At 34.9% G+C, this 12,670-nt stretch overlaps 2 protein-coding genes across 4 annotated transcripts; both read right to left on the bottom strand.

Annotated features, from left to right (window-relative positions):
• Positions 1–1,659: 1,659 nt before the first annotated feature.
• Positions 1,660–6,025, bottom strand: antkmt (adenine nucleotide translocase lysine methyltransferase). 2 transcript variants are annotated; one of them, XM_051888582.1, is made up of 7 exons: positions 5,674–6,025; positions 4,784–4,839; positions 4,536–4,699; positions 4,352–4,456; positions 3,636–3,776; positions 2,505–2,555; positions 1,660–2,288 (listed from the first exon to the last, which is right to left on the bottom strand). In XM_051888582.1, the coding sequence occupies exons 3-7, from the start codon at positions 4,695–4,697 to the stop codon at positions 2,103–2,105; spliced, it is 645 nt and encodes a 214-aa protein (XP_051744542.1). In that variant the 5' UTR covers positions 4,698–4,699; positions 4,784–4,839; positions 5,674–6,025; the 3' UTR covers positions 1,660–2,102. The 2 variants fall into 2 exon arrangements, with proteins under 2 accessions (XP_051744542.1, XP_051744541.1); XM_051888581.1 differs by having other exon boundaries at positions 5,652–5,674.
• A 143-nt stretch (positions 6,026–6,168) lies between these two features.
• Positions 6,169–12,670, bottom strand: si:dkey-282h22.5 (uncharacterized protein LOC107988040 homolog). Of its 2 annotated transcripts, none has more exons than XM_051888583.1 (4): positions 12,523–12,670; positions 12,055–12,152; positions 10,054–10,180; positions 6,169–7,521 (listed from the first exon to the last, which is right to left on the bottom strand). In XM_051888583.1, exons 2-4 carry the CDS (start codon positions 12,149–12,151, stop codon positions 7,236–7,238), a joined length of 510 nt encoding a protein of 169 aa, XP_051744543.1. In that variant the 5' UTR covers position 12,152; positions 12,523–12,670; the 3' UTR covers positions 6,169–7,235. The 2 variants fall into 2 exon arrangements, with proteins under 2 accessions (XP_051744543.1, XP_051744544.1); XM_051888584.1 differs by having other exon boundaries at positions 12,055–12,155; positions 12,523–12,667.

Here is a 12,670-nt window from a genome sequence, read left to right as displayed (position 1 = left end):
TAAATGGGCGGGGCTTAAAGAGTGGACGTTGTCTCTAATTGGTCAGGAGCGATGGTTCGAACAATACATTCTGCAATTATTTGTTTTATTAGGAAAATATCATAAGAAGAAGTAGGCTCTTTGCAAAACAAAATTTCTTCTATTTTATCAATATCTTTGAATTATGAGTAAAGCTTTTGGAACAAACTACAAACATAAAAGCTCTGAAAACATGTATTGTAAATTATGTGTTTTTTTTAGTCTAGCAGCTAATATTGTACCCTATCCGGACTTTAATATAATAATAATAATTAGTAGTAGTAGTAGTAGTAGTAGTAATAATTTTTTTAATACTTTCAGTTCATTTTAGTATTTATGTGTACGATTTACATTTATTTATTTTATTTTTTAAAAAACAAATTTAAAAAGGAGTTTCATTTTAAACGCCGTTTACTTTCACTTTAGACGTCGTAATCACGTGATACGTGTTACTTTTCTCAGCGCTGGTCAGAATGTACCAGTCACAGTCGTTTGTGATTACTAATCACAAACGACTGCTTGTCATTTAGCTTGTCATTTAAATAATTTTTTATAGAGGATTCAGTCGAAGAATTTCGATTAGCATGTCAGGCATGTATAGTCGTAATAATTCTAATTAAATGATTATACTTTATATTATGAAAATATCTCCAATAACACATAAAACATTCTGAGATTTGAATGTGTCTCAATAGGGAATTCGGCGTTGTGAGCCTTTAAGCGCCCCCCTGAGGAAGATAATTTTGCGCCCTATAGTAAACTGTAATTAGGAACTAGTTACTAAGTGCTTTTGCCTCCCAGTGTACTCAGCCCATTAAACTACCGGAAGTGAAATCTTAATCGGGCCGGATGAAACCGGCCGCAACAAGACACTTGTTGAGTACAGTATGCACTTTGTGTGCAGGTATTGCCTCATTATTACACATGCAGCATCTTCTAAAGCAAGGCTTTTCAATCTTTTAGATGCCGCGGACACTCCATCCTAACATTTTAAGAGGCATCTATATAGTTTCTTGTATACCCAATGTATACTATATGCTACATTTAGTTTCTATCTAAAGTATTTATTTAAAAAAAAAAAAAAATTATATATATATATATATATATTTTATAAATAAATCATTTATTTCTTTAGAGTTTCTTAATCGTCTGGTATTCGGCTATTATTATTTCCAACGGTCAATACGAAACAGTCAGCTCCAAAACATACCAACGGAAATAGATAGCAGTTCAAATATTTGCAATGTTAAGTAAATGTAGTTTGAGTACTTCTAACTTGATATCATTACGTTCATATATATATATATATATATATATATATATATATATACAGAAGTCAACATTTGAAGTGGAACAAAAAAGTTCATCAAAGTTGTTGTAAGAACTAAGTTGTCCTAAGAAGAAGGTTTTAGGACAACTATGATGAAAGGTTTTGATCCACTTCAAATGTTGACTACTATATATATATATATATATATATATATATATATATATATATATATATATCAGCATAGACCAAATGGCCAAAAGCACATTGTAATACCGTAAAAAGCTTTGATACTTTTTGTTTCTGCAGGTATATGTACTTATGAACAGTGAGAATCAGTCAGTCACTTCTGAACATAAAAGGGAAGAACATGCTATTCTCTTGCTCATTTAATGTGGTTTGCTCAGCGACTTCACATTATGCAACCCAAGTACATGTTGAGTAAGACTGCAGACTGAGTAGTAAACATTCAGAAACATACACTTCTCAAACAATACATTAACTAAAGATGACTCACAATAAATTAGGTTTATTTCCTTTTTTTTCTGTAAAAGAAAAACACTTGAAAGACATGACATTATCTAGGTCACTTTAAGAAACAGGAAGTGATCCACGGGTTTGAACCCTTTGAGGAACACCCACAGGCACTGACTTTGTTTTCGACATCTTACGAGTTGTTTCGCTTAAGAGTGAGAGCACAATAAAAATTATATAATTCATACATTCTGTGTGCATCAAACAAGTCTGCAAAACATGATAAAATGAATATAAAAAGCAAGCTAAAATAAAGATTTTTAAGAAAAAAATATGTTTCTCATCAGTAGACACTTGTATCTTGTGACTGGTAGTGTTGTCTCAGTTCTTGAATGTGATAGGCCCACGCTCTGTCTGCACCTTCACCCTCGACTTTGCACGCTGTCCAATCAGGAAACGGAAAACGTCCCGCCACAATCAAAGCGTCTTTAGGGAGCTCAGCCAGCAGCTTCTTTTGTAAAAGACTTAACTGATAAACAGACAATACATGGTATATGAGGCCTTTAGGCTCAATAATATGATGCAAATGCACAAACTGATTGAATAAAGGTTATTACATCTTATTATGCACTAACTTGGATGGGTTAAAAGCATGGGTTACCACACTTGGCCTTCACGTCACTTTCACTTTCACTTTTTCACTTTAAAAGATTTAGACTGATTTAGAAATCACTGTGGGACTTACCACACTAGGGGCCAGAAATACTGTGATATTTTTATATGTTGAGAGATCAACCTGGAAATACACATGCAAAAACAAAAATGCACATATATTACACACAATATCATATCTTGCTTCTGTATGAGAAAGGTGTATGTGTATAAGAATTCAGGATAGCGTTTTGTATGAGAGAATCTGTTTGAGTATAATATAGTATTTTAATTGTTTAGATGTTCAAAATATTCAATATTTTGAACATCTACTGTCAATATTAACGCGTTAATTTTGCAGTTAACTCAGCATCCATTTTTTCCTGTCATCCATTTGGCTGTGTTACATTATATGATGACGCTCTCATTCATTCAAGTGCTGTTAAATCATTCAAGCATGAAAAGACACAACAGAGAACTCAAATCTCAAAAATGACACTTTGCTACAATGTAAAGTAGTGTGTGTATAGCTTGTATAACAGTGTAAATTTGCTGTCCCCTTGCTGTCCCCTCAAAATAACTCAACACACAGCCATTAATGTCTAAACCGCTGGCCACACACCTCTAAAACGACCACTGCCTTGCTTAAGAAGCTGAGGGTAAAGGTGATGGACTGGCCAAGCATGTCTCCAGACCTAAACCCTATTGAGCATCTGTGGGGCATCCTCAAACGGAAGAGGAGCGCAAGGTCTCTAACATCCACCAGCTCTGTGATGTTATCATGGAGGAGTGGAAGAGGACTCCAGTGGCAACCTGTGAAGCTCTGGTGAACTCCATGCCCAAGAGGGTTAAGGCAGTGCTGGAAAATAATGGTGGCCACACAAAATATTGACACTTTGGGCCCAATTTAGACATTTTCACTTAGGGGTGTACTCACTTTTGTGGCCAGCGGTTTAGACATTAATGGCTGTGTGTTGAGTTATTTTGAGGGGACAGCAAATTTACACTGTTATACAAGCTGTACACTCACTACTTTACATTGTAGCCAAGTGTCATTTCTTCAGTTTTGTCACATGAAAAGATATAATAAAATATTTACAAAAATGTGAGGGGTGTACTCACTTCTGTGAGATACTGTATATACCATGCATAAAAATATTTATATTATACAGGTGTATAATGTCTGGGTAAGATGTATAATGTCTAGGTTAGATGTTCACAATACCTTCCACAGGTCCTCTCGCTGATATGAAACACTTCTGTGGTGTCCAGCTCTCCACGCATAAAAGCGTGAAAGACGAAGAAGCCAAGGATTGAGCTCATAACCAACTGCTGGAGAGAAACCCTGATGACAAGCTTCTAACACCTGCACACATTTACAACAGACACATAAGCACATACACTACCATTCAAAAGTGTGGGGCCAGTAAGATTTATGTTTTCTTTTGAAAGAAATTCATTCATTCATGAAGGAAGAATACATTAAATGGATCAAAAGTAACAGTGAAGACATCTATAATGTTACAGAAGATTTCTATTTCAAATAAATGCTGTTCTTTTGAACTTTATATTCATTAACAAATCCTGAAAAAAACATGGTTTCCACAAAAATATAAAGCAGCACAACTGTTTTCAACATTGATAATAATCAGAAATGTTTCTTGAGCATCAAATCAGCATATCAGAATGATTTCTGAAGGATCATGTGACACTGAAGACTGGAGTAATGATGCTGAAAATTCAGCTTTGATCACATGAATTAATTACATTTTAAAATATATTACAATAGAAATCAGCTATTTTGAATTGTAATAATATTTCACAATATTACTTTGTTTGTGTTTGATCAAATAAATGCAGATATGGTGAGCATAAGAGACTTCTTTCAATAACATTCTTATTGGCCCCAAACTAAACAGAAAAAGTATGAGGATCACTTACAATCCTGCCGTCACCTGATCCCAGGTCAGCGATGCCTCCAGATCTGCCCTTCAGCAGAGTCATAACGTTACACACTTGAGCTCTGCTCGCTGGCATATAAGGCACCTGGAACACAGCAGCAGTTATTGTGCTGATAAATCACTCATCATGTGCTGCATTAATACCGACACACCTCAAAGCTCACCTGTAGTTTGAGTGGTACTCGGCGAAACCCCGGCATGAGAACTCCTGCCCAGACAGCATAGAGCGCCAGACCTGAGCCTGCCGTCAGCTGCAAGATCTGCCAGCCGCCCAGTCCCCTGTCTTTGAACTGTGACCGCACTTCCTCTTGTATGTCGTCTTCCATGGCTATAGAGACAAACACTGTATGAACATACCATATCTTACACATCATATTTTATATCATTTTACAGTTTCAAACTGCACACTTACCTGGGTATGGGTTGCTACCTAAAAGCTGCTTAGTGGTTTGAGGTCCAGGCTTGGACCTGAAGGTTGTAGGGTGAAGAAATGCACTTTAATTTAGTTTATTTTTGAGTGATGAGGTTAAATTGCAGACATGACTTAAACCATCTATCACTTATGTTAGAGGAACTGAACAAATTGGCTGCTCGGTTCTTCTAGGAATGTGTTGTTAGTTGCATGAAGAAGAGTCTTGACAGATAGTCGTGTCACTCAAAGACGAATATTGTACCATTTTCAGCACAACTACTTGTAGTTTATATTTGCTGTTTTGACTGAGCAAATCCCGTACCTTCTTTACCAGGGATGATCATGAAAACAGGCGAGAACACCTTCATTAAAAATGCTGTTGAATCTAAACTCTTATAACATCACAAAAAGCATAATATACTTACACACTTACAGATTGTATTTGATATCTTGGCATGGGATATAAACAATAAGGGCATAATTCACTTTTAATCATGTAACACTTGGATGTACAACAAAACACCCCTAGGCATTTTACTGACATGCATTTTATTGACACGTCTTTTCAGTTGTACAGTAAACCCACTGTGTGTCTATGACATGTTAAAGTAGGTCACCTTTCCACACATATTACGTCTAAAAGGTTAATTATGATCAGAAACGGCTCTGTATGTGAATAAAAACACACGATTCATAAATATAAAGACATTTGTTAACAAAAAACATTCACATCTCTGGAGGTCAGTAACATAGGTATTGTTTTACTAAATATTCATAACATATACACATCAAAGTCTTGCACTGAACGTGTTAAAAATATTCTTTCATAAACTTGAGTAAGAAAAATATATACAAACTGCGTACACACATTCAAAAACTAACCAACTAACCTTCACTGTACACGGTATGAACATATTTACAGCCCTACGATAAACTTCCGGTTTTGGTTGTTTCAAAATAAAGGTCCGGCGACTGAACGCGTAATACAAAATTGGTGTTTCATAAGCTTAAAAAAGGTAAAAGACCGATCTACTCACACGTTACATTCATACTTTATTATTAAAATAAATATTTTTAACGAAGCATCAAAATAAATGTATAAAAATAAAATTAATATTTATTATTTGTCCCTCCTTTAAAACATTCCTTCAAGCTAATTGGAACTCTTTCTTTAATTATAAAAAGTGTTTATTTTACATCATCTGGCGTACAAATCTAGTTATATTATGACATATTTCTCGGTGTAAACTGTTTAACTTATCGGCTAAATTAATCACATATTTCACTGACGCTTAATCAGTGAGTGTCCATGAATAATAATCTACTGATTGTATTGATTACTGCATCTTTTCAGCTGAAGGCGCTCTTATAAAGAGAGACCAGACTGACATTGACCATTTATTTTCATCTCAAACTTAAAAGCTTATTTTAAACCATCAGTACAAAGAATGCATCAATAAAGACATCAGACATCTGTTGCATGAATTTGCTGAGAAAAAAAAAAAAACCCGATATATTATATAAGTTTTAATGGCAGCATTATTCCTAATGTCAACGGAAGAGACTGTTAATCTTACACCATGTACAGAAGAACCAAAATCAGGTTTAGGTGTCAGTGGAGCAGAGCACAGGAATATTATTTTACTGGTTGGTAAGATGCATCATATATAAGAAACACTTGAGGAGAGAAAGATTGACTGTTTTGTTTCCATCCAGCACATCTGCTTTCATGATGACGAAAGCCAAATGAATTATTAATGTGCAGATTTAGGCAGAGATTCAACAAATGCATCACTTCAGATGTTCAGATCTGCTACAATGATTGTCCAGTAGAGGACAGACATTGTCCATGAGAAATACTTTATAATTTTAGTATTTTCAGTTCTTCAGTACTGGTGTATATTATTTTCCCAGCTGTTGTTTACTTGTAGCTTATTATAACATGCAACTATGAGATGCTGATCAACACACTGATATGCTTATTATCTGAGTAATGTGCCCTGATAAACATGCTAAAAACATATGCACATATGTTGTATGTATTTACATATACATTAGTGAATCTGTAAAAGAGGAAAAAATTAAACATTTCAATATTTAATGCATTTTTGCACATGTCCTTTAACATTTTTTCTGTTCAACTCACCTCATGTTTTCCACTATATATCTCTAATATATCTAATATATCTACTATAGCTCTATATGATCTAATATACATTTTTGTTAATATTTATAAATGCATACATTAAAGTCAAACTCCATCATACTATACAAATAATGGTCCTTTCATAAGCGGCATGTTCCATACAGTCAGTTTATGACGTAAGTCTGTATATTTTGTAATATAAAACACTAAATCCCAGAATGCACCTGTATTAAATCCCGACAGGCTCATCTCTGGTGTAAGCAGGCTACAGTTAGAAAAGCTTCATGATTATGTCTGAAGTTCAGTTCAGTTGTCCTCTCTTACTGTCATCATTTGAGTCTCAGGCCCTCTCCTGGCTCTCCTCTGAGCCCACACGGCTTTACCAGGGACTCTTACAGGGCTTTTCGCTGGGATTCTTCTGACAGGGAGTCTCGGGGACGTCCAGAGTTTTGGCTTGGGAAATTTTCCTGCTTGGATCTCATCCACAAAGCTTTCCACTTTGTCAAACTTGTTGGTTAGCTTCGCCAGGTTCTCCTTAAGAGTGTTGAACTGCTTATAGAGATCTCCCACTGCGTCTGAGAGGGGCTGGATCCTGTGCGTACAATACAATAAACAAAAACAACATAAAAAAATATACATACGTTTGTTCTAAAACCCTAAATTTAAGCACATAACTAGTCTCGCATTCCTTAAATCATGCACAAGATTCTTTTGATTTTGAATAGTAAGTAATGACCTAGCAACCACCTAGAACATCCTAGCAACACAATAAAAATACAAATAAAAATAAATTTGCTTTACAATTATTGATAATATTAATACAACCCGAATTCCAGAAATGTTGGGACATTTTTTAAATTTGAATAAAATGAAAACTAAAAGACTTTCAACTCACATGAGCCAATATTTTATTCACAATAGAACATACATAACATAACAAATGTTTAAACTGAGAAATTTTACACTTTTATCCACTAAAAGAGCTCATTTCATATTTAATGCCTGCTACAGGTCTCAAAAAAGTTGGCACGGCGGCAACAAATGGCTGAAAAAGCAAGAAATTTTGAAAAGATTCAGCTGGAAGAACATCTAGCAACTAATTAAGTTAATTGATATCAGGTCTGTAACATGATTAGCTTAAAAAGGGATGTCTTAGAGAGGCAGATCTCTCAGAAGTAAAGATGGGCAGAGCTGTGAAAGAGTGCGTAAAAACATTGTGGAATACTTTAAAAACAATGTTCCTCAACATCAAATTGCAAAGGCTTTGCAAATCTCATCATCTACAGTGCATAACATCATCAAAAGATTCAGAGAAACTGCAGAAATCTCTGTGCGTAAGGGACAAGGCCGAAGACTTTTATTGGATGCCCGTGGTTTCTGGGGCCTCAGACGACACTGCATCACTCATGATTGTGTCATTGACATTACTAAATAAGCCCAGGAATACTTCCAGAAACCACTGTCGGTAAACACAATCCGCTGTGCCATCTGCAGATGCCAACTAAAGCTCTATCATGCAAAAAGGAAGCCATATGTGAACATGGTCCAGAAGCGCCGTCGTGTCCTGTGGGTCAAGGCTCATTTGAAATGGACTGTTTTAAAGTGGAAAAGTGTTCTATGATCAGACGAGTCCAAATTTGACATTCTTGATGGAAATCAAGGATGCCGTGTCCTCCAGGCTAAAGAGGAGGGAGACTTTCCAGCGTGTTATCAGCGTTCAGTTCAAAAGCCAGCGTCTTTGACGGTATGGGGGTGTGTAAGTGCATACGGTATGGGCAGCTTGCATGTTTTGGCACAATGAATGCTGAAAGGTATATAAAGGTTTTAGAGCAACATATGTTCCCTTCCAGATGACGTCTGTTTCAGGGAAGGCCTTGTGTATTTTAGCAGGACAATGCAAAACCACATACTGAAGCTATTACAACAGCATGGCTTCGTCGTAGAAGAGTCTGGGTGCTGAATTGGCCTCATCTTTCACCTATAGAGAACATTTGGTGCATAATTAAATGAAAAATACGTCAAAGACGACCATGAACTCTTTAGCAGCTGGAAACCTATATCAGGCAAGAATGGGACCAAAGTCCAACACCAAAACTCCAGAAACTCATAACCTCAATGCCCAGACATCTTCAAACTGTTTGAGATGCTACACCATGGTAAACATGCCCCCGTGCCAACTATTTTGAGACCTGTAGCAGGCATTAAATTTCAAATGAGCTCATTTTGTGCATAAAATTGTAAAATTTCTCAGTTTAAACATTTGTTATGTTATCTATGTTCTATTGTGAATAAAATATTAGCTCATGTGATTTTAAAGTCTTTTAGTTTTCATTTTATTCAAATTTAAAAAACGTCCCAACATTTCCGGAATTCGGGTTGTAATTATTTATTCAATTATAATTAATAAAATTACAAATCCATTATATTAATTAATTATAATTCTTTTAAAACTAATCTTACATGTAGGTAAATTGCAGAATATTGAAAAGCAATATCCATCCATCCATACATCCATCCATTTATCCATCCATCTATCTACAGTACATTTTCACATGAAATTCATCTAAAAAGTCAGCGACTCATGGTTGTGATTCTTCAAGCAATATACTGTATGGATTAGATGACAGGACCTGGATTAAACCCCAGTGACATATTTTATTCGCTCAGAGGTTATAAAAGTAAATGATGATCTGTAGCAGAATTAGTTAGAAATGATGCAGTAATTATGCACATGAAGTCATTCACACATGATTAATGGTGCATGAAGCTGCTGGGCAGATTTTAGGCATAGGATCAAAGGTCCTGCACCTAGAGAAGGCGGCATATTGTGCAGATTAGGTGGTTCATTTCAGTCAAAGCATTTTTGGATTAATAATCATTTCCCTTTTTGCCATGTGATCCTAATTTTCTCCAGTTGCTGTGAAAAAAAAAAAAAAAAAAGAAACTGAAAAAAAAAGAAAATGTCAAAGAGAAAATGGCCAGATGGCCTCAGACTGGAGTGGACTACAATACGTGTGCCATGGACAGACTTTGATTTTCATGAGGGAAGTCACAAAAAAGACATTTCATTTCATGAAACCAAACACCTACAAAAAATACAACAACAGCAGATTTCGTATCCTACCTGACATATTCTGGTAAGATGGACGCATGATCGTTGACCAGCATGTCTTTCACCTGGTACATGATGGCGTATTTCCAGTTGTCCAGGACCTGCGTCAGGTTTGAACAGCTCTTGCCATTTGGTTTGTCTGTGACAAGTGAACACAACCTGATATTGAGCTTCTGGTTATAAGAAAACTCAAAGATACTTACCTGTCATAGTGATATGTTCAGCACATATTCATCTTTTGTGCTGAAGGAGAATTGTTTCAGAGGAGGCTAGAAACCTTTTGTCATGCACGTCCTTGAGATTGATCTTATTTTGAATGTTGAATTTATTCTTACATCTTTTAGCTCAGTGCCATGTACAGGCTCCCAACAAAGTTAAATTTCGAACAACAGCACAACTAAATAAAACATATAAAGAGTGATATTTATGATTATTAATTTTATTTTCTCAAAGGCCCCTTCTTAACAATATTAGACAAACAAAACAGCAATAGGCACTTTTCATGAATATAGGGAACTCTCATTTTTCTTAAAGTAACAAAGGTAATTTATTATTCAACTCTATTGCCAAAGCTAATGTAAGAAAAATAAAAACATGATCAAACACATATTTGTCTTTAATATGAGAAATACAAGTTCACTCAAAGCTATAAACCAACAAAATAGCAAGTTGAATGGCAACTATTTAGACACGTTCTGCAACTCCATGCACACGTTTTTATTAATATTTCAATTTTTTTTTTTTTGATATTTTCTGATTTCATTTTAATTTTAGTTAAAGTTTTATTAATTTTGTTGTGTGTTTTTGTTATTTTTATCAGTTTTTTTTTATATGCCTATATAGTTTTTATTTCAGCTTTAGTTTTAGGTTTTTCAGTACAGCAAGTGAAGCTAAATGAAAATGAGAAATCTTGCCTTGTTAAATAGCTGAAATATATATATATATTTTTAAATGTATTATTATTCATTATTATATTTTATTATTTTTATATTTTATTATTTTATATTATTATTATTATACTTTAACAATATATTTTTTATTGTTAAAGTTTATTTTATTTTAAGTAGCAAAAGTTTTTTATGGTTTTAGTTAAAAACAACTATAATAACCATTTTACTTCATTTACTTCATTTTGTTTTTTCATTTAAATCAGTAACTTTAAATCAGTAACAGATTTCATTTTTTTAAATTATTGCTAGAAAACAACAACAAAAATAGAAAAAGGCTTTTAAACTGTCATATGTCCAAATTATGGGTGAAAAGGGTTGTAAAAGTTACAACCCTCACATGAAATAAATGTAAAACAGCACATATAATATTTTATTTCGATGACCTGCACTGTCAGAAAAAAAAAAAAAAAGTGCAAAAATTCGACAGCTTGTCACTAAGGCAGAACCCTTAAAAGACAACTTTGTACCTTATCTACTCTAAAAGGTAAATTTTAGTCAAGTCAAGTCAAGTCACCTGAGCAGATTGTGTCAAAGCAGCTTTACAGTGATAACTGGTATATAATTTTGTCTGCACAGCAGCTCTTAAACAATGGTGTCAATGCAGGCAGATGCAAAGCACTGTTGAATATCAAATGTTTAGTACCTTGAGAGTAGTAAAATATACTTGAGGTACTACGATGAACTTCTACAGGTAAATAAGGTACAAAGCTGTCCTTTTAAGGGTTCTGCCCCAGTGACAAGCAGTCGAAGGTTCAATTTTTGCAGATTATTTTGAGTGTGAGGTGTATAAACATTTTCTGAAAGTTTAGAATCTTTCACTGATTTAAAAAAAAGAAAAAAAAGAATAGAACACATTAAGCTTTATGACATCTGTTTTGAACACTGGAAAAAGATAATTTATCCTGTGAACTATTTTGGAGACGTTCTACAAACATTTGCATTATATCAGCTCTTTAAGAGTGAAATTATTAAGATCAGCCAGAATTTTTTCTCACATCACCTATGCATACTGAAAACAAACAAACAAACAAACAAACAAACAAAAAAGTTGAAGAGATTTTACCTCGGCCATCCCACTCAGATGTGTCCTGAGTCCACTTCTTCTGGGCTACACACAGACACACCAGCGACAGCAGGTTCAGAGCGCTCTTCATCCTCATCCTCCTCAGAGAAACAACAATGATGTCATTCAGGACAGTGCAAAGCTGCAGCATTGAGTGCAGAGACTTCGTCTGACATTATCTCAGGCTTTTATAAGAGTTCATGACTTTCAGCATATGCTTCACACATTTAAGAACATTTCACTGCTGGAATGAGTTAAATAAAATCTGATGAAGGGCTTCATTGACTGTCTGGTAAACAGATTGTTGACGGACACACTGTGAGAGCATGCAGGGTAAATACCGAGCAGATGCAGAAAACACAGAGCATCTGTGAAACCTAAAAATGCTCCAAACAACATCTCACTGGAATAGTTAAAAGTCATGTTGTGTGCTGGAATAATATCTGAGCTGTAGTCCAGAGTAAATACCTCAGTTCCTGTGCTGGGAGTTTGTTCCAGTGGTCAGCGGAGTTGCTTGTATGAAATAATCCCTGTTATTGAGGTTCAAGTGAAGGAACATAAGTGCGTCTGCTGGTTTATAGCAATATACCACACTCCAAAATCCTTCCCTCAACCT

Source organism: Ctenopharyngodon idella, chromosome 3, assembly GCF_019924925.1.
Source record: "Ctenopharyngodon idella isolate HZGC_01 chromosome 3, HZGC01, whole genome shotgun sequence".
NCBI classification, from domain to species: Eukaryota; Metazoa; Chordata; class Actinopteri; order Cypriniformes; family Xenocyprididae; genus Ctenopharyngodon; species Ctenopharyngodon idella.
Note: the sequence above shows the minus strand (reverse complement) of the source record. Positions and strands in the feature narration are given on the sequence as shown.